General features: G+C 43.3%; 1 protein-coding gene across 1 annotated transcript in view; it reads left to right on the forward strand.

Annotated features, from left to right (window-relative positions):
- Positions 1 to 19732, forward strand: part of Stxbp4 (syntaxin binding protein 4) — a 153221-nt gene extending 133489 nt beyond the window's left edge. Inside the window, exons 17-18 of the mRNA XM_075991116.1 lie at positions 39 to 96; positions 15510 to 19732. Coding sequence (XP_075847231.1) covers positions 39 to 96; positions 15510 to 15624 — 173 coding nt within the window. The 3' untranslated portion in view covers positions 15625 to 19732. The remainder of the gene's footprint in view (positions 1 to 38; positions 97 to 15509) is intronic.
- The last annotated feature ends 6740 nt before the right edge of the window (positions 19733 to 26472 follow it).

The raw sequence follows: 26472 nt of genomic DNA on the forward strand, positions 1-26472 counted from the left end.
ATCTTATTAAATGTATTTCTGGTTTCCTTTCACTCTAGGCTTACCTTACGGGTGGGAGGAAGCTTACACAGCAGATGGAATCAAGTACTTCATCAAGTGAGTACAAGCCTCTCAACCAAGTAAGCAATTTTGCTCACATCTGGAGAGAACCTGGAAGTTGCAGAATAATCAGCAAAACCAAGAAACCCTCTTGGAGGTTAGAAAAATTAGAAACAAGAAATGAAACCTCACCATCTTCATTTCATGTGATTTAAATGCTGATATCAGATGTCACGGGGGGGGGGGTAAAACCCAAGTAACAATTTCCCAGGAAAGAACCAAAAACTGGAACAGAATCATGATTTGAACCTGAATGTTGCCTGTCTGGACTCACTTGTAGGATGATATTATTACCATTATTGAAAAGTTAGTATCTAATTGAAAATCCATTTGTCATGCCCTAAAATAATACTAACAGCAGTCACTCCCTTGAAATGCTGTACAGTGTACACAGATCGTTCTGTTTACTGGCAGTATTTCTGGACATTAGTGGTGAAATTTACAGACTGCATACCCGATACCATACAACTCATGTAGCCATAAGAAATGACAGAGAGTAAATGACCTAAATAAATAAGACAGTATATGAACAGCCTAGATCCCAGTGTGGTAACAGTGACCTTTAGGGTATGTGTACAACCCTAGCATTTTCCTTAATCTGTAGTTGTTGCCAGGAATCCACAGCTGTTGTTACCAAACCAGAATCGAAAGCAAAGTCTCCTGGCCCAAGAGCTTTCCTATTGCACTAGACTGTCAGTCCTGAGCAGGAAGACTCTTGTGCTGGACTGGATGGTTCTTCCCTAAATACAGTGGGCTGTCACATTTCTACTGTGTTCTGAATAAGTCATTTAGTGTCAGGGCCAGTGTTATGAGAGTTACAAGGGGAAACTCACCTCCTGGCAGGGATTCCTAGAAAACCCCTTGTGCATCCTTTTCGCAGATGCTATGAGAGAAAAGCCCTTGCTGTCCTTTCAAATGCAACCATACTTTCCAAGCAATATGCAGATTTTGCTTTACTAAACCCTGTTCCTATACATAGGTAGGTTCTTCTCTCTCTCTCTCTCGTTTTTAGTTTTTCGAGACATGTTTCTCTGTGTGTAGCTCTGGCTGGCCTCAAATTCACAGACATCCGTTGCCACTGCCTCCCACGTGCTGGGATTAAAGGTGTGTACTATCACCATCCGACCCTATATCTCTCTTAACTTCATTTTCTCTTCAGACAAGGAGAGTATGTTACCATGGTAGAGTTGCTGATGTTAACTATCAACCCATGCATCCTGACTTCAGGAAATGACTAATAACGACTTACCATTATTTTTTTATGGAAAGACTGTATTGTGTCAAGAAAGCACAAAGCCTGCAAATCATCATCTTAAAAAGAACATAAATTCAAAATTTCACATTTGTAAAGATTTAAGGAAGAATCGTAGATAAACCTGGCAGAGTTTTCCTGGCTTGTTTTCTCTTGTTCTGTTGGTGGGTGATGAAGCAGAATTGCAGCTTATAGCATGAAGTAGAGAGAAGTCTTGGAATCCCATGTGTAGATCGCACTCAGCAGCCCACTGCTCACTTCCAGAATCATTCTCCTGGAGACAAACCTACTCTCTGATACACTGCATTGGTCATGCCTGATTTTTGGGAGAGTTTTTACCCTATGCTGTATAGATGGTAGAAAAAGGAAATACCAGATTGTATTTTACATCAGATTTCAGCTGCTACTCAGTGGCCGGGAGCACAATAAAAGTATTTGTCCATACGTTTTCTTATGTAATCCTCTTACTGATGTGGAAGACCATTACACAGGGTGTCATGTTGATGACATCATGTCATCACAGTGTCATGTTGATGATGAGCTTCATCATGCCCCTAGCTGTGCCTCATAAAAGGTCCCCCAAGGAAAATCGTCATCCAAAGAAAACCTGAGATTCTGCTTTCAGAGGCCTTAGAAAATGCCCAGGTTTGCACCCTGTGGAGAGTTCTTTAACCTATGCTGAGCTGTCTGTCAGTGTGTCGTACTGATAGCTGAATGGCAGGTTCTCACTAGCGCTCTGTAAGTAAATGGTACTGAGAGCAGAGTTGTCCGTAACAAAGGAAAAAACAGACCCAGATATGACCAGCCAGAAAATCAGTTTGCCTCACTGTCTGGTCCCCAATTGGATGAGCCACTGGCCCTTAGATAATGGAACAGCTTTTAAGCCTGACTTCTACTACCAAAAGGAATAGAGCATATGAGGAGTGGACCAAAAAAGAAAGCCAGCAAGCTGTGGCCACTCCAAAGTCTAGCTCAGTTCTTGTGAAGAGAGCTCGAAAGATAGAAAAGAGTGGACATTTACCCAGCCTCCTTTGTTCCACTCAGAAAACAGCCCAAAGTGTCTTCTGGAAACTCATATGTTCTTCTCATTGACCTTAATCGTGCTGTAAGAGAAAAGCAAAAAAGAAAGAAGACAGATTTCTTTTCCAAAAGGGCATGGGTGGGTATCATTGTCACATTGCTGCAGCAGAATAGGCTGTCAAAAGAGGTTACCTTCAATCAAACTGCAGGGTCCAGATTCAGACCCAGTGTTACCTGGATCCAGAACTGCCCCCACGTTTACATTGGGCTGCATCATGCTGCCTTCCTTGTTTTAAGGTCATCTGGTGAGAGGTGACAGGAAGGACATTTTAATTAGATGTTGACTTAGGTAGAATGTTATACTTTGTCCATTTTAAAATAGCATAGCTTGCTTCTAAGAACAAGTAGTAATCTTCTGTAGATTGGAAGGTCAAAGAGTAAAAATAAGAAAATCTAACTCTATCCCAGCCCCAGCCTCCTAAAGGATGGAATACTCGCTCTGAGTTAGGTCTTTCTTTCCAAGAGCATAACCCTGTTCAAGCAACAAGTTGGATCTTAGCCGAACCATTGTACCCATGTTGTTGGGTTGTTTTTTTTTTTATGTTTTATATCCTATCCTTACCTTCTTGTAGGGAGCAATTTTATGAGCACCCATCATTAAACACACAGTGAATTCTGCAGGGGTTGCTAGCCTTCTCATTAGAACAGAGGCTCAGCCACACCTCTCAATGACCTGGATGTGCCCATCCGTCTCTTCGTCTTTTTACCACGTTCTTTTGTTTCTCTAAGAAAGCTGCCCTCTTCCCAGGAGTTGTTTGCTTGAAGAGGATTGTAAGGCCATATGCAGACTGGTTTGAGTTGCTCATCAAAAGACTTGAAATATGGGTCTGCAGGGGTCCTTGTATGGGTCAAGTACATCATTCTGGTACAGGTGGCTCTGATTGCAAAAGAAAGCCTTCTGATGTCAGGAGAGAGAGACTTGACATAGAGAAACTGGATTCCAATGCTGGTGTCTCCACAGAGTAACGTATGTGTGTTTTAATTTCCACTCTATGAAGTCTTTGCCCACCCCCTCAAGAAAATGCTTCAAATAAAGCTAATCTCTTTACTCCCCTCCCTCTCTGCCATTTCGATGGGGTTTCTGCATGGTTTTTAGCCACAATCAAAGCTGTTGCCAGATGAGCAAAACATGCACAAGCTTCCTAATATCCTTTTCAGAAATTTTAAAGTTATTGATTTGCTTGAATTTTTATTCCACCTGAGCCAAACTTTTAAGCCTGGGCAGCCTATGTTAATCTTTTGAGGGAGGAGTGGTTCATTTATAGGTAGATGATACTTTCCTGGCAATAAATAACTTCCCTTAAAAAGAATGCCTAAAATTACCCTCCCAAGGCTCTAGAGGAGCTGATGGTCTGCATGCATATGATCTCCTGACAGAAATTGGCACCTGTCACTGTCATCCCAGAAATGGAACTGCTACATCTGATGGGAGCCAAGCCTCAGGCAAGGGAATGACTGTCAGTGCTGCCTCGAGAATGCCCAGGCACTTACAGGCCTTGTAGAATATTTCTGTCCGTCCACATGACTGTTGCACTTCTATTAATACTGCATCATCTACTTAAGTTCTAACAAAGAAAAGAGAGCTTCTTGCCCACCCCTGTAAACATGAATAACTGGTGTTGGCATCACCAGAGCCCATGTTTCATAGAACTAACAGACATGTGCTTCTGTGTGTATGCATATATGCATGTAGGCATACTCACTTGCCATAAATAAATATGTAAATCTATATACATATATTTGTGTAAAATATAGCACTGCATTCTGGGACAGATTTTTTTTCCATAAAATAGTTGTAGCATCCTTAAACTTAATGACAAAAAAAGACCAACACTTTATGCATGCTGTAATGAGATTATTTGAATGAATGGCCATTTTTCCACCTAACTTCTTTTTTGTTTATTTGGTTTTCTTTCTTTTCTCCCCCAATGGATAGAGTGGGGCACCTTCATGCTACAGTGCATGTATGGAGATTGGAAGATAGCTTTTCCAGGAGTTATGTGACAGTTCATTATTTGAACTGCCAGCTCCCAAGTAATGATGCAGAGATGTATTAATTATGGAAGCTTAACCTTAACTTGTTCCCAACTAGCTCTTAAAACTTAAATTAACCCCTTTATATTAATCTGCATTCTGCTATGTGGCTCCATACTTCTTTTCAACTCTGTACATTTGACTTCCTCCACATCTTGCTGGAGAATCCCCTCTTCTCAGATTCTTTCCTGAGTTCCTCTCTCTCTCCCTGGAAGTCCCGCCTATGCTCTTCTGCTTAGCTATTGGCCATCCAGCTCTTTGTTAAGCCAATCAGAAGGTGCCTTAGGCAGGTGAGGTAAAACAGCAACACACATCTTCACACAATGTGATTAAATAGGCCCCGACAGAGTTAGTTATATCCTTCTGATGCCTTTGAGGCAGGGTCTCTTGTTTCTGCAGCTGTGTTAAACAAACTTCCTGAAGATTCTCCTGTCTCTTTCTTCCATTTCAACATAGAAGTATTGGATTGCAGGTGTGAGCTACTGCTGGCTGTTTGTTATGTGATTTCTAGAGGTTGAACTCAGGTTATCGGGCTTGTTGGCAGGCACCTTTATCTGAACTCTATCCACTCAACTATCTCCAGCCCTTCTCATCCTCTTAAAGTCATATACTTTGAAAAGTTTATTGGAATTTTTTGGTATGATTCTACTTTAGAATTACACATACATTTTATATGTGTCATATACTATGACAAAATTACCATGAGTTCTGCTGGCAAAATCAAATTTGTTATAAATTGGACATAACTACTAATTGATTTCATTATATTTATCTTTATATTGAAAGATTTGAGTTTACTCTTATAAATACATTAACTCTCCATCTCTGCTTTGTAAATTTTCTCCAATGTTTGAAGCTTGAAACAGTGCATATTTTCTCAACCAGTTTTAGAGTCCCAGCAGTACAAAGGTGATCTCACTAGATTGCTCTGGCTCACTTGCGCTCACCTCCTTCCCCCTCCCTGCGCTCGCTCTCTCTCTCTCTCTCTCTCTCTCTCTCTCTCTCTCTCTCTCTCTCTCTCTCTCTCTCTCTGGATCCCATGGAGTTGTCAGACTATCTGTTAAAAGGCTGGGAAATGAATCATAGCTTAGTGGGCTCCCTAGAATACTTGCACCAAACATACTCATGATGCTATTGGCAGGATGTTCCAGCTCCTCAACATGTCGCAGGCATTAGGGATATAGGGTTGTTCTCAACATAATAACAGTCTTTCCCCAGAACAAGAGATGAGAGACACTCAGACACATGCTGCCAAGTGTCGTCCCCAGCCAGTCCGAGAGTGCATGCTTGGCCCCCACATCTGCACAAGTGTCGTCTCCAGCCAGTCTGAGAGTGCATGCTTGGCCCCCACATCTGCACAAGTGTCGTCTCCAGCCAGTCTGAGAGTGCGTGCTTGGCCCTCACATCTGCACAAGTGTCGTCTCCAGCCAGTCCGAGAGTGCGTGCTTGGCCCCCACATCTGCACAAGCGTCGTCTCCAGCCAGTCTGAGAGTGCGTGCTTGGCCCCCACATCTGCACAAGTGTCGTCTCCAGCCAGTCTGAGAGTGCATGCTTGGCCCTCACATCTGCACAAGCTGTTGGCTACAAGGATCACCCTAGTGCCATGTAGGAGGCAATGGCCTAGGGATGTGAATCAGTAATATAGAAATCTTCATAGCAAATACTGACTTTTAATGCCGAATTATATTCCTAGCACTTTACCCACTGAGCTACCTTGCTGGCCTATATTTATAGAATTGAAAAGAACAGAAAGCCCAAAATGAGCAATTTGACATTCTCAGGTCTGAGACCCTGACTTTCTTTTGCAAATAGGTGTTACCCTAGGCAGCAGCAAAGTGAGTAGACAGATAAGAAGATTGTGGCGGGAAGGAAAGAGAGGAAGCATGGTTTCTGGTTGAAAATAAGAACTACTTAGTTTTTGCTTTGTAAAACCTTTGCAGATTATTTCAGCTTCACTTTAGTGGACTTTCTCAAGAACTCTCCCCTACCCTGAGGCCTCATGAGTTGAGCTGTCTTGCTTACTTCTCAGAGAATTAGGTAGTGGCCACTGATTAATATAACCTGTGATTCTTCTGGTAAGAGGTCAGGACGAGTGTTATGCACTGACATCAGGGCTTATAAAAATATGTTGACTGTTCTTACAAGAATAGGCTCCTCGGGGACTTCTATGTATGTGAGAATCAGAACCACCAAAAAGAGCACACAGAGGAAAGCGGGAAGTTTGGGTCTTTCCAAATGGCTCTCCCAAACCACCTCTTCTGAGGAATAAGTGGAGAGGCTGCATCCAGTAAGGGGTTCTTCCACCTACGCTGAGCTGTCTGGCAGTACATCTTAACCCAAAGCTGAATGTGCAGGCCCGACTCTCTCTGTGATAACTGATTAGGAGTAATTACCTGGAACAGATCAGAGCATGTGTGGGGACTGAAGTTCAAATGAATGAATATCGTTGACAAGTTGGAGAAGCCACTGAAGGGGGGAAGAGGGTATCTGTTAGGCCTGGATTTTAACATTGACACTGCCACATTTGAGAGTGACCTGATATGCTATTTCAGTCCCTCTGTGATCCTGATTCCTACCTAAAAAACAAGGAGAGTTGGAGTGTTGGAGAATTGGATGCACCCAGGGGTGTGAAGGCCCTGGCAAAGTCCTTGGTGCAGAGCGAGCTCTGAGCAGATGTCAGCTTCCCAGGCCATCCCCGCTCTTGCTGCTATACGTCAGAGAAAGATTTTTAAATGACAACATTTGTGCAGCTGCAAATAGAACACAGTAGCCAAAACCTACATTTCTACTGCTCTCTGGCCAGTCCACAGCCCTGGGACAGGAGCAGAAAGGCTGCATTGATCACAAGCCCAGACAGCTTGCCCAGGATTCTCTATAAATACCTACAAAGAGGTGTAGGAATCTGAAGCGCTGGAGAAGAAATTGTCATTTAAGTGAAAGGCCAGCCAGCTGGCTTGGGTTACTCAGGATGGCAAAGCCCCCGAAATGAATAAAACATCTAGATCTACACACCCAGCACCACGCTCTGCCCCCACTTAGCCAATGACAGGTACGGCTTGGCCTGAAGCATGTTTTCCAGTGTCCAAGTCCCTGAGAGCACGTGACTGCTCTGGACCTGTGGTCTTGCTGGGGTTGTTCTTCTTTCGCCCACTTTAGAATTGCCTCTGCATTCATCACCCTCCTTTTTAGGCTTTTTTTTAAAACAAATTCTGAATTTTTTCATCAAAACTTTCTCCACTGTTTAGTTGCTGAGTTAGTCTACTAGCGCTGCGTAAGAAAATACCACAGCCAAGGAGCTTAAACAGCCAAAATGTTTCCCGCAGCTCTTGGTGCCGGAGTCTAAATTGTCTGCAGGACTGGTTCCCGTATGAGGCAGTAGCTACCCTGCTTACCCCATCCTTTCATGGCATGGCTCTCTCTCTCTCTCTCTCTCTCTCTCTCTCTCTCTCTCTCTCTCTCTCTCTCTCTCTCTCTCTGTGTGTGTGTGTGTGTGTGTGTGTGTGTGTGTGTGTGTGTGTCTAAGAGGGAGAGAGCTCTCTATTGCCTCTTCCTCTTATCACAGTGACCCAGAACAAAGGTCCCCAAGGCCAGTAGTCATACCCATGACCGCATCTAATACTTATTACCTTATCTGCACACAGTGTACAAAAGCAGGGCTCTTGGTGAATTCTTGAGGGCCATGGCATTGTCCTGAAGTCACTTTTTCCTTGCTCCTTTCCCTCACTGAGACTTGAATCCAGGTTCCATGTCAATAAGCCCTGAATTACATCCCCAGCTCCTTTTACTTGTCAGTTTGACTCACCATCTCACTATGTTGTCCTGGCTAGCCTTGAACTGGTTTTCTTCCTACCTTAGGCTTCCAAGTTCCTGGGGTTACAGGCATATTCCAAGACCTGGCTGTCTTAACTTAGTTTCCATCAGACCTACTCTTGCTAAAATTTCCCTCGCTTTGCACAAGTTAGAAGAAGTTTTCTTAGCTAGTGTCTTTTCCTTTAGGCGCTAACCTTAGAAGCAGTCGAGGAGCCCCCGAGTATGGAGAAGCCCCAGAACCTGTGAAGTGTTTGGTTACATAGTAAAAGGTATTAAGGTTACTGATGAGCTGACCCTGGGCAGAGCTTGTCCTACTCTGTCCAGTCTGACCTCGTGAGTTTTTCACAAAGAAAGAAAAAGGCAGAAGAGTCAAATAAGGATGTGTATGACGGAAGTAGAAATGTCCCCTGCTTTGAAGATGGGCACCATGAGCCTAAGATTGTGGAAGGCCTTCAGAAGCTGGAAAAGCAAGGGAATAGTCCTCCCCTTGAGTCCCAGAAGGGATTGAGGCCATTTGCTGATGTTTTCCATGCACCCCAGTAAGACCCCCATCAGACTTCTGATCATTAGCCAGTGAATAAGTCATTTTATGTCACCAAATTTTTGGTGATAAATTATCTCAATGGGAAATTCATACAGGGGTGTGAGAGAGGCAAGAAGGGGCTTTCTAACTCTGTGTAGAAATGTGGCAGGCCTAGATCCAGGGCACTGACACGTATAGTCTCTTAAACTATCGAGGAAGGTGTTCGATGTCACAGAGGTTGAAAAACCTGAAATTCAGACCTAACTTCCCGGTAACACACAGGCAGCCCTGTTCATATGCCAGCTGGGGTTGTCTACAGATGTGGCCAATAGGAAAGAAGAGTGACGAGTGCCCACCTCTCAGTCCCAGGTCTGCCACTGTGTAACTTTGGACAAACACTTCAACTCTCTAAATCTCATCCTTGTCAACTGTGGAAATTATAGGGAAAAGTAATGTTTATGAGATTTGTATGGAAAGCATAAACGGATAATTACCAAAGAACATTACAGCCTAGAAAATGCCTATCTGACAGAAAATCATATCTAGCTGCCTCGTACCAGGACAGCCTAGGTAGGCCTTGAACTCACAATGCCCCAGCCTCAACCTGCCAGGGCTGGGAGTGGCAGGGACGTACCACCACACCAACCTGAAGTCTATATCTAATCTGTGATGTCGTTTGGGGGCTGCAGTAGTCTCTATGGACCGCAGCCACTCTCTGTGGATAAGTATCCGCTTTGTCTCCGAGAAAATCTCCTTCTAGCAGGTGGGGGACGTTAGGGGTCTGCAAACAGGGATGGGGTTTCGGAGGATGAGAAACCCCAGTGTCATGGTGCGAAGGTTTAGGCAGACCATTCATCATTTCTGTTACCTCTGCTAACATTGTAGCATTTTTACTCTAGTGGCTAAAGCAAGATTTTTAAACTAAGGGTTGTATTTATTTACAATAAGCAATAAAATCTTAAAGTCTGGAATTCTAATAAGTTTGTTTAGACCATTGACTTTAAGAAAATAAATTCTAGCCCAAATTCTTTAAATTATCATACAGTTTTACTGGTTGCTCCCAAATTAGTGAATAGATCTTGCAAGTCAATTGAAATGAGATTATTGGTAAGGGAAAATAGGAATGCTAATTATTTGGTTATGTTGGTTTTATTTGGATAACTCTAATTGCCCTGATAATCCTCAATTTCTGTAAACACACGTAAACCACGTAGGGGAAATCTGAATCCTTATGACATTTGAGAATGACCTGACCATCAGTTATAAATAAGCGAGTCTATGAGGTGCATATTTCTCTCAGTGGTCTGATTACAGTAGTAATCAGAGGGTTTATAGTGAGGCGTGCCTCAGGCGGACATGGATGCTACACATAGCATAGGGACTCGGCTATCAGGAGATGGGAGAGACAGAAAGGGTCCTGCCCTGTTGAAGCCGGCAGCCTAGTGGACACAGGCAGGACACGTGACAGCAGAGGATTACTACCTGGGAAGGAGGCACAAAGCCTCCAGCTCGGGCTTCACGCAAGCTTTTTGTTTTCTCAGTTGCTCACATAACATCTTTCATGAATTTCATAGGAAAGATTTTTCAAAAGACGTAATAGCTTTACATATATAATCTATGGTCATTGAATTGATCCTTTAATTAATTTCATTTTGCAAAGCTGAAGAGCCCCTTTCTGGAGGTCACTTAATCCATCCCAAGAGTCTCTTCACGTATTGCTATGGAAACCAGCCTGGATACAGAGGGGTTGAACGTAATGGTTAAATTCTCAGAAGTCGTTAGGTGGATGGAGGCGCTGGCTGTGCTGTGTGCCAGCCCTATGGCCGGGAATAAACTGTGCCACCTTCCCAGTGCCGTTTCCTCCTATCAGCCCCCCCCCCCCGCCACACTTGCAGAGGTGGCATCATCAAAAACAGACAATGTTTAGAGTTCGTGGATCTGCTGATGTTTTTCTTCTTCTTTTTAATTTTTTTAAAAATCTTCATTAAAAATGAATATTTTTGCCAGGAATTTTTTTTTCGGTATTTGTCTTTTACTAGTCCAATGACAACAATTTTCCCACTATTACACGCGCACACATACGTATATATGTATATATTTCGATTTTTGTAAACAATTTTATATCTGAGACCTAAAGATGGTTTCATTAATTGGATCTTAATATTTAATGTGTTATACATTTCAAAGAAGTGTCATAAACAGAATAAAAATCAAATTCTAATTTGTTACCTTTAAAACAAATATTCTTTTAATCCTTGCTGTCATTAATACTTGCATTTTGTAGCCACTTATATATTTTTTTAGTGCTTCAGCATAACTGGGTCCTGAAACAAATTATACTAAGAAGTCTTTGTCTATTTTTATTTTCTAATGTTATATATATTTTATATATAGTCCCCCTAAAATTACACTGGAAATTTATTACCTTTGGTTCATTACCCAGCAACTTTGTCTTAGGCATGATAAAATAATCCAGACAAGTCTTCCTAAACTCACAGCGATGCAGAACCATGTATGCAGTGGAGAATGAGCCAGGGGCATCCTTCACATCGCAGACAGCTAAGAGGAGATTTCTGTAATGCTATTGTACTTTTTGTGTTTAAGTCATTTTTTGCTAGGGATTGTCCTTAATTTTTATTTTGAAAAAAATAAATTTGCTTTTCTTTTTCAAAAGAACACATTTTGATCCTCTAGCTACGAGGTAAGAAACATAAGGAGGATAATTATAATGGGATTTAAATAATTCACTTAACATTTCTTTGCCAATAAAATAAAGCATGTTCTCTTGGGCTTTTTTAAAATAAACTCTACAATATGTCTTTCAATTTACTGTCAACCACTGCTCGATAGCTATTGATCTGCAACAGATCTGGCAACCACTCAAAAACAAATGGCCTTTCAGATTTTCAAATACATCTGAGTGACTGTTGGTGACTCCCAAGATCGGGTCAGAAACAATGTCTCTACAGAAGCATCTGCCAGGGGTACTGCATGTTCAGAGGAGGACTTTCTGCTTCTCATCGTCAGCTTCCTGTATTCACCAGCTCTCTAAACTTTCCTTCTAAGCAGCAGCATCTCCCTTTATGAACCCTGAGGTCTTTATTAATTAAACAGAGTAGTCAGCTGGACCGATTTATTCTCCATCCTCAGCCGAATTACCAAACACATATCAGGGGGGAAAGATTTCTAGTACTGGAATGTTCTCCAAGCCAGTAAATCTAGGATTATCTCATCATACTGATTGTGTCAAAGACCATTAGCCACAGTGTTCACTGAGACATAGAATTGAATGGTAGACTCAAGACTGGCTGTCCCCCAGCATTATAGGCAGAATTCCAAGGTGTTCAATTATCAATAAAACCAGATATGATTATTTCTTGAATGTCTACTCTTTGCCAGGCCCTTTCCACACGCCACCTGGACTTCAGAAGTTCTGTCTCATGGGTTCTGAGTACTATTGCATTATTTTTTTTCTAAAGAGTCAATAGTCATTGACTCTGAGCCACCAAAAGCCTTTTCTTGTTGCCTTGGTTTTATTTTTCTAGTAAACAGTTGTTGGGATTACATGTTTAATATTTAGAGATGTGTATGCAGGTAGGGTTTTTTGTTGTTGGTGGTGGTTGGTGGTGATGTATGTGTGTATTTCTTCACCAATAAAATCAAACTACTATCTTGGGCTTCTATCTTACAGAAAAGTGTACTATGAATATAGGATTAGTCAAACAAATATAAATTAGTTTGTAAAATAGAAGTTACAGTTTGACCTTTGAGTGAGGTCACATTTTGTCAATTAAAAAGTCTTGATGATTCATGGGAGTTTTCCTTGCACCGGATTTCTACCTGACCCCAAACTGCCCCCCATCAAAACATCTCTTTCATTACCCTTCCCCTCTATCCTTCCGCAACCCAGTCCCTCATGTTCCCATCCCCACCCGCCCCCGGTTTACCCAGGAGAGGTCCTTTATTTCCCCTTCCTTGTTACCTAGCCTCCCTAGGGCTGTGGGTAGCATGTTCTCTTTTACTGTACAGCTAATACCCACTTATGAATGTGTACATACTATGTTTGTTTTTCTGGGTATGGGTTAACTCACTCAGGATGTTGTTGTTGTTTTGTGGGTTTTTTTATGTTTTGTTTTTGGTTTTTTAGTTTGTTTGGGTTTTTTTAATTTTTATTTTTTGAGACAGGGTTTCTCTGTGTCACATCTCTGGCTACCCTAGAACTAGCTCTTGTAGACCAGGCTGGCCTCATACTCATGAGATCCACCTGCCTCTGCCTCTCTAATGCTGGGATTAAAGGTATGCACCACCACCACCGGGCCTGGGATGATATTTTTTTAGTTCTGTCTACAAGCATGACCCCTACTAAGATTCCTAGCAATGGTGGATAGGTAGCCTGAACAGGCCATCTCCTGTAATCAAATTGGTGACCACCCTAATTGTCAGCAGAGAGCCTTCGTCTAGTAACTGATGGCAGCAGATGCAGAGACCCACAGCTAAGTACTGGGCCCAGCTCTGGGAATCCCGTTGAAGAGGGGGAGGAAGAATTATATGAGCCATGGGGTCAAGGTCATCACAAGTAAACCCCAAAGACAACTAAGCTGGGCTCATAGGAGCTCACAGACACTGGACCAACACCTAAGGAGACCACATGGGACTGACTTAGGCCCTCTACATGTGGGTGACAATTGTATAGTTTACTCGTAGGACTCCTAGCAGTGGTTGACACCTTGGCAGGCTTTTGGGAACCTATTCTTCGTACTGGGTTGCCTTACCAAACCTTAATACGAGGGGAGGAACTTAGTCCTGCTGCAACTTGACATGCCATGCTTTGTTGACACCCATGGGAGGCCTGCCCTTTTCTGAACAGAAACAGAGGAGGAGTGGATTCATGGATTTGGGTGGGCAGGGGGAGGGGACAGAAAGGAAAATGCAGTTGGGTCATAAAATAAATGAATACATTTAATTTAAAGAAAGTCTTGATGAAGGTTATTAGCAAGCACAGGTTTCGGGGAGAACTTTCTAGCATCAGTTGTAGAGTCAGCAACTTTATTTTTTCTTAGACATCTTGCTTTTGACTACTCTGAGTTACCAATTTACCAGTGTCTATATGGTTGCCTAATCAATATTTCAAGGATAGATTATCACTGTAAAAGAGTCATATAGCAAAGCACGTACCTGAACTTATCCTGCAGATAATTGAGTTTGGTTTTCTTGCTTCCTACTCTCCCCATTCAGGTAACATTATAAGGGAAGGAATATTTAAAATAATGTAAAGTACACTCTCTGAGCTGCACCAATACACTGGAACTGCTGGTAAACATTGAGTCTCTAGATACTGAAACTGTCAAATCTACAAAACAGTGTTATCCAGCACATGCCTTTAAACGTTTGCACTGTGCAGGACGGTGCCGTCCGTCCCACCTTACAGTATGTTCCAGCCCTCTTGGTTACACTCTTTGATATTTCTTTAAAGGTGATTTCAGTTTAGGTAACAAAAGGGCCTTGAAATGAAATGAGTCTGAGCTGAGCTGATGCTCTAGTAAGTTTAGCCTTCATAAGAAACCCCTTTAAATCATTTTGAAGAGAGTGATAATATGAGTTACTGCTGAGAGAATAATGATTTCTTGTTAATATTTTATTTATTGTTTAATAATTTCATACCTGTGTGCAATGTGCTTTGATCAAATCCATTCCCCATTTCCATCTTTCCCTTTCTTTCCTTACCCACCTCCATGACGTTTCCCTCCCAACTTCATATGTTCTCTTTTTCTTTCATTAAGCTCCCTAAGTCTACTTAGTACAGTCTGTACATGCATGCATGTAGGACAGTCCATCAGGTGCCAATGGCTTCTCGGCCAGGTGAGGCTTCATGCATTTCTCCCCACCTAGCAGGGATTTCGGTTGGCTAGCTCTTGTGCAGGTCCTATGCATGCTGTCAAGCTGCTGTAAGTTCATATTGCAGCAGCTCTGTCCTGTCCCTTCTTCCCACAATGCTCTTCAGGACACCAGTCATTTGTTCTGAGGATGTACCAGGCACCAGGAATGCAGAGATGAGAAAATTGTTCCTGCCATCAGGGAGCTTTCTGAGCCCCAAGGTAGCTGACACTGAACATGCATTTATAATATAGGAAGATTAGAGATAAGACTATGGGTTCAGATGGAGGAGTCTTAAGGAGAATTTGCTTCTTTGGAGTTAGTGTGTGGTAGCTCTCCAAGAAGGAGAAATGTGGCCCAGAATCCCACTGTAGAATGTGCTTGACCCAGAATCGGTGGAATCTAGTGTTTCGCAGGTAAATGACAGTGAGTGCTTTGTCATTTAGGAAGTCTCGGGGCTGGAGTGGAGACTGAATTAGGAAAGAAATAGAACTGAACCAGAGAAGCTATTTCATTGTAGCAGACATTCTTCTGGAAAAGGAAAGCAGGAGACAGACTCGAGAGATGGTGTTCACGGCTAGGCAGTCACTGGACATGCTCACAGACAACACTGGGCGAGCAACAGTGAGTTTGAGGTGATACATTTATTTGCCCCTTATGCTTACAAAAGACCCTGGAAACATCTCCAGGACTGAGCACTCCTGGATCTGGTTCTACCTGCTTCCTGTCCCAAGGGCTGCCGACTGGGTAGAAGCAGTGTCCCCAGGATCAATACTCGTTTAGCTGGTAGGAAGACAGTCTTTCGCATTCTAATCGCCTCTCCGTGTTCTTCTCAAGCCATGTAACACAGACCACGTCCTGGATCCACCCCATGGTGAGTGTCCTGAACCTGTCCTGCTCAGAGGAGAACGAAGAGGACTGTCCCAGAGAGCTAACAGACCAGAAAAGCTGATGCCTTACCTGCATGGGAAGTGATGCTTCAGAGTTTCCGGCTTTTCAGTCCATGTGCACAACCAGAGACGAGACACCACAGCCTGAGAAACTGGAATCTAGCACATTCTACCGGACGGGGTGTCAGGTTGAAACTGTGGTTTTCTATACACATGTTAAAGATCAACTGCCACTATGGTTCTTTGGAAAGAATTTAGTTGCATTTGTTAAAGTCATATATAATTAGATTTTATATGCATGTAACTTTTCATATATAATGAGGTCTATAGAACTTAGTATGTAGTTCATTATTTGGTATTAGATGCAGTGGTTTTTATATCAAAACTTTATACTGAAAAGCTATATGAGCATAGGAAAGTCCTTTTGTCTGAGGATCCCCCTCTCTAATCACAGCTTAGGAAAGTGATCTGAGAACACTTGGGGAGGGTGCTATACGGTTACCCCACTAGCTGCTGAACACAACTATTTTATTATTTGTATTTTATCTGTATCTCATAGGACACAATCTAACTTACATCACTAGGAGACTTCTATCATTTACAAAACGCTTTCGAACCTCATTTTATTTAAACCAAACAGGATGGCTCCAGGGCTGATCTGTTGTTTTCATTCATGCCTTGCACTGGAGAAACAGTGATTAGAGACACAGAGCGTCCTGACCCAGGGCTGAGCCTCATGCCTCATCTCCTGATTCCATGTCCAGTCCCCTTTGCCCTGCTCCCACTGTCCTCCCAGAGGGAGCCTGCAGCCCAGCAGAGCACCTTCCTTCTGTTGATGCAGCTGGGCCCACAGCTGTGCATTCCACAGCAATCTAGAGGACACCCCACACTCAATCATGGCCTCTTCGTAACCCCACTCTTCTCCTTCTGTGCCCCCCATCACCCCTGGACCCCCACTGACTGCTCTGTGACCTCCCAGCAGACTTTGTCCCACAGCTCATATTTTCTATAATAAAGATCCTGGATCATGCCAGTGGTTTGCCATGCTTGGGTACCATGGCCAGTAGGAGCATCTAAGGAGAGCCCATAGAAGTAAAGGTATCTCTTATAATACTGCCCAGGCTGCTTGTAACAGAGCGAAGGCCTGAAGCCAATTAAAGCAGGCCAGCATTGCTTAGGCAAGCCTAGCGCTCCCGAGAACACAGTGTAAGAGTCTCCATGTAAAGGCACTTCATAAGTGAGTTAGCACCTGTGCCAGCATCCGTCACTAGCTCCTAAGCTTTCCATTGAGTTTTCCCTGGCATATGGAGTCTACATGGAGAACACACCTGGGCATTGTGCTCACTCATGCCTCTCCGCATACATTACAGACTTAGGATTTAAGCTGAATTCACTTAGGATTCCTACTTTATGTCTTGAGGATAAACATAAAGTCAGTCAAATACAGACTGACACGGAGTCATTAGCCTTGAGAAAGACAGAACACCTGGAGCAAATGTACCTCTGTCTTCACAGCTGGCTGGACGCTAGGATACTTCAGAGAGGATTGTTTTGAGCAGCCCCAGACGGAGCTTTTTCCTCTGTCCCCAGGAGGCGAATGGGCGCCCACACCCCTTTCTACGAGAGCATCTGTGTTGTGAAAGGCAGATTCCTTTCAGGAGATTCCCATGCCCCACTGGAGGGCTTGCTGCCCTGTTTGGAAGGGAAGCTCAGATGGGCTCGCGAAGCCTGCAGTCTCTAGTCCATATGTGTTCGTGTGTGTGGCACTCACCACCTTTCTGCCGCTTGTACCGTTCCCTCTCTGTTTCTGTCAAATGCATAATCGAAAGACCGATAAAACTCACAGTGCTGTTTCCTGAGGACTCTACACTGCAGTGTGCCGTGAGCATATCTTACTTACTAGCTTCTTTTAGGAGTTACTTCTCCCAGTACATCTCCCTTATCTCAACCCAGGAGGCAAGAATCATAGTGATCCCCTTTTGTGCAGAAGCCTAGGGTTAGAGAGAAGTGGTTGTTGCCCATGGATCGCACCATGCCCATGCCTTGATACTGGACCTCGAGGCAAGTCTTTGATGCCAGGGCTTCTTTAAACCAGAGGGCAAAACTGCTTGGATTTAGTCAGCTCTGCAAGGCTCCAGAACTCAATCCTAAGGGACTTCCTGGTTTGTCAGAAAAGAATTCCATAGGAAAAAATAGCACTCCAGCAGGTTCTGGTGCATCTGAGCTTCTCATAGGAACATAGCTAAGGAGGTTCAGCCTCCGAATCAGCTGAGTCAGGTGACCACTCACTGAGATTCCCTCTTTAGTATCCATGTTGTCCAGAAGGCAGGTAAGAGACGGATGCTCAGAGAATCTCAAGAGGGCTCAGTACAGATGCGTTTCTGGTCCAGATAGAACCCTGAATTGCTTTTTGGGAAGTTGATATTCTATGACTTAAATTAGCTCTATCATTGTGGTCGTCCATCGGAAATGCTTCTCCTCTGACTCGCCCACTCAGATTCTGGGCCTTAGGAACTAAATATGATTGCATCCCTCCCAGTGCATGTTTTAGTGGATTGGCCGTCAGTTCTGCTGCAAGTCTTGCTTTCCTAGAGTGACAAGGGAAGGCCTGGCTGTCCTCACTCATTTGTTCCCTCAGAATGCTCATTAGCCTCCAGCAACGTGACCAGCACTCTGGGCACCAGGGCAAAGTAGGGCAACAGCTAACCATTCCTTGGGCTGTTTTAAAAATAAAATGATCTTGAAAGTCAGAATTATAGTTACTTTTTAACTTCTGAATTTTAAAAGTAATTATTTTCCTTTCAAAAAAATGAAAGTACTGTGGAAATAAATTAAGCTACATAAATAGTCCATTTCAGTTTCTGGAAGCTGCCATTCCCTAATACTTCAATGAAGATTTTCCCTCAAGGGCAAGCATGCGCCCCTTTAAAGGGTTGGTATGTTGTAGTCATCTTTTATAGCAATATAGGCATTTCTGTTGTCTTCCAAACGTCTGCATGAACTCCTGCCCCTCAGAATACTCATTGTCTGTGTGCTCAGCAACTCATTAATGGAAGCTTAGGCTGCTTTAAGTTCCTTCCGGTAACAGTGTCACAGTGAACATTTGGGTATTCTTTAAAACCCCACACTCAAACACTGCTGTCTCTGGTGTGGAGACTTTTGTGAGTGAGCCACCGTGACAGAGTACAGTCAGAGTTTTGTCACTGAAAGGAGAGCCTGCCCATCCCTACCTAGAAACATGGGTGTTTTAATCGTTAGGTGTTAGCGTTTCTCTAGCATCAGAGACTGGCTTGCTGTGATAGGAGAGACTGGCAGGGAACAAGCCAGTGTTTCAAACACATGGCTGCTCCCATTGTTTTCCACTGTGATTTCATCATAGAATGATGACGAGAAAGGGCTTCTACACTAGCAGAGAGAATGCTCTCTTACGCATACAGTACAGGAGCCTCCACGTCTCCATCTGTGGGACAGCAGCAATACTTCCTCATGCCCTGACTGGTCAACTCAGCACACACCACGCAAGCACCTACTGGACGCCCGGTCATCCAAGGTGTTAGGATCGTTCTGGGTAGCACAGATTCCCAAATTAAAGACCTCAACAACCTGATATTTGCATGTGTGGACACACATACACACACTACTGATTTGTTTTTCCATATAGGGTAAGAAGTAAGGAATTTGTTTCCTAAGAAACCCTTAAATTTGAATAATTCTGGAAAATGTCGAGTTCCCCCCACCTCCCGGCTAGGAAAGGGTAAGAAGGAACATGCTGGAAGAGGCTCTCCAATAACAAATGAAAGGCAGCTGTCAAAATAGAGAATGAAATAGCACACACATAAAGTGCTTGCATAATCAGAAAATATTATCCTTTTGCTAGGGAGAAATGGGACATTTCTCGATGGTAAGCAAAATGTAACTTTTTGAAGGGTCAACACACTTGACATTTTTATGATACTTAAACAGAAAGAACTGAACAAACAATACAAGCTTTCACAGTCTTGTGTATCATTTTCAAGATGTTGAAAAGCCCAGAAATCGCCTGTGGAATTTAAAGAATGAAACAGAATAGGCCTGTGGAGCATCACTGTAGAAATGTTATACCCGAGATGTCTTAGCCATAGCTGTTCACACATAACATCATTGTATCAGTAAAATGATTTTATAAATACTAAATGCGGTGTTAGATTTTCTTTAAGCTCCCTCCCTCCTGCCCACCCCCTGCTGTGTGTGTGTGTGTGTGTGTGTGTGTGTGTGTGCGCGCGCATGTGTGCAGGAGCATGTGGAGGCTGGAGGTGGATGTTGAGTGTCTTCCTCAATCACATTCCCCATAAATTTTTTTTTTAAAACATTAGTCTCCAACTGAACCTGGGACTTGTAGATTTGCCTAGGTTGGCTGACCAGTAAGCCCAGGGACCCTCCTGCCTCTCCATCTCCAGTGCTGAGATCCCAAGCATGCAGTGCCTCTTCCACATGGATTCTGGGAGATTGAGCAGAGGTCTTCCTTCTTCCTCTTCACTGAGTGAGCCCTCTCCACAGCCCCTCACCTGACTTTTTACCGTCAGCCTTGTTTAACTAATTTTAGATTTGACTTCTATTCTTCCAGGGCAGGTTGGACACTCAGATCAGCAGCTGTATCAAAACCACCGCTGGGAAAAGAGACGTGGTTACAGCAGTTAAGAGCACAAAGCTGCTCTAACAGGGCTGGAGTTGGGTTCCCAGCCCCATATTAGGCAGCTTAAAACCACCTTTAACTCCAGCTCCAGAGAGAGTGACTACCTCCGGCCTCTGCAGGGATCCACACTCACACAACAGAGCCGTACATATACATAATTAAAAATAAAACAACAGTCTTTAAGAATAAAATACCTCCCTTGTTCCTATTCCCTCTTCGCCAAATTCCTCTCTGCCTCCCCACCTGTTTCTTTGTCCTGTGGTAATCAGCGGTTTGTCAGGATGTTGTTTTGTTGTCTTCCTTGGAAATGGGAGTGATAACGGACCAAGTTCCATGAGGACAGGAAGTTAGCTGACCTTATTCACCTTCAGAATGTAGCATAGTGCCTGCCACATTGTAGATGTTCAACATGTGTTTGCTAAATAGTATCCATAATGTGCCACCATGACTGAGACATGGCTTCTAGTGTAGCTCTCATCCCTTTGTGTTGGTTTATTCACTAAAACACCAAGTATCACACACTTGGTTGAGTATTAGGGGTGCAGTGCAGGACACATGTGACTGGAGCCCTCAAGTAATTTGCATTTTATGCAAAGCACATGTCACTGGAATTAACCAAAGCCTTTTCCACTTGTTTTTCCCTCCTTTATCACATAGTTAAACAACTAGTCCCGTTAACATCCATTGCCTCAAGAAAAGATGCGATGTAAGAAACCAGACAAAAGTATGCTCTTTTAAAGAGTGCCAGTCCCATAGTGCAGTGGGAAGCTGGAAATGATAAATGCATCCCAAAGCAGATCTGAGAGCCCTGTGCGACGAAGATAGGCTTTCCTGTGTGCGGCTAGGAAGTACTTCACCTCACTAGCTGTGAGGAAAAACTTGGCTGCTTCTGCCTTGTCAGCAGGACGGTGCCATCATGGACACACCAGACACTGAATCTGAAGGCAAAGGCACACAGGTCTTGGGCTCCCCAGCCTTTAGAACGGCAAGCAGTACGTTTCTATTGGTTGTAAATGATCCAGCCTAAGGTCTTTGTTACGACAGCCAAAACAAACCAAGATATTCCCACAGGACTTAGCAAACAGAGAGAGGAAGGAACTGAGTTTGCCAAGACCACTGTCAGTCAAGAACTTTGTTCCCAGCTGGTGGTGGCACGTGCCTTTAATTCCAGCACTCAGGGAGGCAAAAGTAGGCAAATCTCTGTGAGTTCAAGGCCAGCCTAGTCTACAAGAGCTAGTTCCAGAACAGGCTCCAAAGCTACTGAGAAACCCTGCCTCAAAAACAAACAAAAAAAAAAAACTTTGTTCCCTAGCCATATCCTTCATTTACTGACATAGTCTAGGGATATAGCACAGTGTCTGTCATATAGGTGTTGTCGTGTACAGGTCTCCGGTACATGTTGAGTGCCACTTTGTAGGTAAAGTGAATTATAACTAAAAAGCAAGATATATACTATTTCTAGAACATTTCTTAAATATATTCCCTTCCAAGATTGGAAGCATTCTTTGTTTGATTCCAGATCTTTCTCATGTCCGTGCCTTTCTTCTTCTACACCACACCTGGCCATATAAACCTAGCCCTCACACCTCTCAGAATTAACTTCCTAAAGCATAAATCAGATTCTCTTACCCCCTCCCCCTTAGTCCTCTTCATTACATCCCTAGCATCCTTTTCTTCCTGAACTCTTAATTTTCTCTCCAGTCTCATTTCTCATCTACAGAACTCAAGTATCCTGCTCTATCTGGGAAGTTTCTCCCGCCTCATTCCTTCATCAGATTCCTTGCTGTTTATTGTAACATTCCTTTATTCTTTGGAATACAAGCATACCCGTATGCTTGTACAGAGCCCAGAGGAGAACATACAGCATCCTGCTCCATCACTTTCTGCCTTGCTTCCTTGAGATGAAGCCCTTCATTGGGCCTTGCTGTTTCAGCTAGACTGACTGGCTGGCAGACCAGGGGAATCTTTGCTGCACATGTAGGCACTCACACTGCCACGCCTGATTCTTCTTTCAAGGGTTCTGGGGGCATTGAACTCAGATCATCACACAGGTGCAGCAAGAACCCTTACCTACTGAGCTATCTCCCTAGCCACAAGACTCTGTTCCTCTTCCACTCATTCTCTGAAGCTGTTGCTACGAGTCTCCTCCTCCCATGCTCAGGTTTATCACTGTGCCAACACCATTTCTTCACTGCCTTGTACAGCTAATCTTCCCACTTCAGAATGTTGGAGCAAAAACTTCCAGCCCAAGGGAAGCACCCAAGAAGCAAGAGAAGTGATTGTCGGTCGCAGATACAGTTTGCTCTGAAGAGCTGAGTTGCTGGGTCTTGGAAACTTGGCTCTACCCCTGCTTTGTTCATCCTCTATGTGGTCATAAAAGTCCAACTCTCCCTATGGCTTTTCCACTCAATGTTAGCAACTATGTGAGTAACTCAGTAGGAGAACAAGGTGGAAATAAGACTCAGGTATCTTGTTTATTGTCTGTTATTGTTATGGGCACTTTTATCCAAAACTCTGGAGGTTAAGTCACTTAATTTGGAGGCACTATAATTTAAAATCCTGCCGCTGTCCTCCATTACAGTCGGTCTCTACCTTGCTGGGTGGTCATGGTGCATGCCTTTAGTCCCAGCACTTTGGAGGCATAATCTGAGTTCAAGGCCAGCCTAGTCTACAGAGGCGTTCCAGGACAGTCAAGGATACACAAACCCTGTCTTGAAAAACCAACAAACAAATTTTAAAAAGTCTGTCTTACTGAATTTCCACAGAACATGTGTCTCACCTTCTACACCCTGGATCTTTACATCAAAGTCCATATAGTGTGTGTGGATGTGGGTGTGTGTTTAATTTCACACTAGGTAAAATTCAATAAATATTTATAGAATAAAGTAAAAGTGATTTATAATTTTCACAACCTCTTTGAACTGTTTCTGGCAAGAAAAGACAAGTTAAATAAAAGAGAAAATGAGCTGAGAGTTTAACTAAGCATGTCTGTACTAACTAGTTCCACTAATGCTGGGAACATAATAGATTTTTGACGACAAGGAAGTGTGTGGCCATAAAACGCCCAGCTTGGTTGCCGTGACAGGTTTTAAAGCACATGCTCAGACAGTGTTGATGTGCCCAAGGTTTCATAGCAGAATGACTGGTGTGCAAGGGAAGATGATAAACCCTAAAAGCCAAAGACAAGGTTGGTGCATTTCGAGGCAAGTGCACTCAAACTTCTGTTCTTCAAAGTTAATTAGTTACGTTCCTGACAACCTGGCTTGGCACATGGGGGCTGTGCATTGCCATAGTTACCCGAAAGTGCAGAAATCATCCCATATATAACTAGCCCCACTGGATTTCCCGACTGTTCTAGTGCATAGGGGAGAAAATCCCCTTCCATCAGCATTTTTCCCCCAAGGAAAAGAATACAAATTAAATGGATAATAATGTTTCGTTGGAGTATGGGCAGTCCAGCCTGGGCTTTCTGTGAAACAGCAGACAAAAGGATATTTATAGTCAGATCTCTTGGCTCATAGTGAGCAGCCTTGCCATCCATCCCAAGAGAGAATCCATGCATTAAATTGAGTGTCAACTTTAGGTTTCTGTTTGATGATCTGAACAATAAAAAACTGGTCCCTAATTAAATGCATGAATTATTTATTTAAGTGGTAAAGCACTGGATATGAGTAAAACCTGAAGGAAATAAAATGTACATACCACACAAAGTATATGTTTATGTATATATATATATATGGATACATAGATATATACTCTTATTTCTGTTTATATGTGTGTGTGTGTCTCTCTAATTGCATACCTTTCTTTGATAACATTCTCCCTTTTCAAAATGCTAAGACTACCCCAAGTCTAATTTTCATGTTCCTAATAATACCTGTAGCTCACATTTATAGAGAATTTACAAATTAAAATTTATATGGCCTGGTGAGAGAGGGCAAAGATTTTATTTCATACATGAAAAACTGAAGTTTATGTACATGACATATCTTTGGAGGGCCATACTTGAGTGACTAATTGTTCAGATTTTCAGAATGAAGGTTCCAGTGCCAGGCAGGGCAAGCCAGGAAGGACCCCTGGACCCATAAGGGGAAGAGTCCCAGTTTCCTGCTAGAAAGGGCAATGGTACTTTCTAAGCAAAGGTCTGCTTTTCCAGTGAGGAGAAATCACCTGAGGAAGTCTCCTGGGAACGCCAACTAGAAAGGGGGAGGGGCGTTGAGAACATGAAGAGAAAGGACTGCTTCTTCCTTGTGCCTGGAATTTCCCAGAAAGTGTCAGCAATGAGAGCTGTTTAGCTGTTTTGTTGCTTAGGTTATTATCATGTGAGTTTATTATTTTTCAATTACCATGCAGAGAAATGGACTTCTGACAGACTCCTACAGTCCTGTGAATTTCAATACGTGCATAGATACATTTGACCATCACCACATCAAGATAAGATGAATGCTGGCATCTAGGAGCTGGCCTTTGCTCCACATCTGTACCCTGCAGTTCCTAGAGACTATGAGGGGGCTCCGCAGCCACCATCAACATCCATAACTTCTCCTACTGTGCGAGCGCATCATAGTTTGATGAGTTACTTACCTTCTGAAGTTCATTAGACCGTTTCCAGGAATTTTGGGGTGGGGCTGGAAAGGAGTTTTTGTAAATATTTTTTGCATGTACATAAATGTTTCTATCTCTAGATAAAATACCCCTAAAGAATTACCCGATCACATGTTGTATACGTTTTCTATTTCTGCGATTGCAAATTATCCCAAGCAATAGTGAGTTAGACAGGACGGATTTGTCATCTTGCAGTTCTGCAGGTTAGAAAACAGTGCTGGGATTAATCCAGAGTGTCAGCAGGGCTGCGTTCCTCTCAGAAGGCTTTGGGGGGGAATCTGTTCAGGCTATTGGCAGACCTCAGCTCCCTGTGGGTGCAGAACTTGGCTGGCAGCACCTCTCCTTCACAGCTACAGCTAGTAATGGCCGGGCAAGTTGTCCTCACATCATCCCTCTCTAATCTTCATCTTCTCCGGCCTTGCTTCCATCACCACGCTATAATACTCGGGCCCAGCCAGACTCCGATAACCCACCATAATTTCACCTTCTCCACGCCTATATCTTAGACACATTTGCAAATTTTCTGGAGCTGTTGAGTGTATCATATTTGTAATGTCTAGGAATGATAGGTAAATATGCTACGCACCCACCTTTTCACGATACTTCAAAGCAGCTTTCTAGACTATGACAATTTTTATTCCCACTGATAATATAGGCAAGTTCCAGTGACCCCATGTCCTCGGTAGTTTTTAGCTTAGCCATTCCCAGGGATATGCACTGGTAGTCCCTGTGGTGTGAGCATGTCCTTCTCTGACCTCCATACATGCACTGTGGAGCACAGACTCCAGCACAGACTCTGATAATATCTTCTGACCTCTGCAGGCACCTGCACTCATACACATCACACCACACACACACCATACCACACCACACCTAAAATCATGGAATACAGCTTTAAAGAGAAATGCTGATGCTAAGACACATGACATCTGCAACTTCCATGCAAATGTCTAATTCCAGCATAGTTAGATCCTGGGCTTATATGCATCTGGATGTGACCTCCACCAGTGAATTGCTAGGCTAGCCAAGTGACAAGTCAATGAAATGAGGAAACTTTTGTTATCTGCCCTGCTGGATTATATAGGTGTGTAGCTACCACACCAGTGTGGAAGAGTGTGATTTCTGAGATCTAAGGACAGCTGCTCCTAGCAGGAATGCCGAAACTTAGCAGGGAGTGGAAATTTTATAGCAAGCTCTCTGGAAACTCTCCTCTATGTATAATAAAGCAACAATCTGGGGATCGCTTGAGATTGACTTTCAAATGTCTAAAGTTGACAGAAGCCATCCCAGAGAACTTGGAAATCATAATTTTACATGTACCAAAACCCAAGCAGGAAATAGACGCCACCACAGATGGTCTGAACGAAGATCCGACTCATAGGTAGGTTGGTGGTGGTTCAGAGCACAAACAAGTAATGGAGGCAGTCTCCTCAACTATTAATAACTACAGTAGAGGTAGAAGCCATGTCTGCTTGGAGGACTGAAGGATATGGATCCACACATCACTGAAAGACACTGAACACTGAGCCGCAGAGGAGAAGACTCCCTGCCGGACTTGTAACATAAAAGCAAGGGGCAGACAGAAAGGGAGATGTTCTAAGCTTACTCCTTTTCTTTGCCTTCCTGTCCTGTC

This window comes from Microtus pennsylvanicus, chromosome 11, assembly GCF_037038515.1.
Source record: "Microtus pennsylvanicus isolate mMicPen1 chromosome 11, mMicPen1.hap1, whole genome shotgun sequence".
NCBI classification, from domain to species: Eukaryota; Metazoa; Chordata; class Mammalia; order Rodentia; family Cricetidae; genus Microtus; species Microtus pennsylvanicus.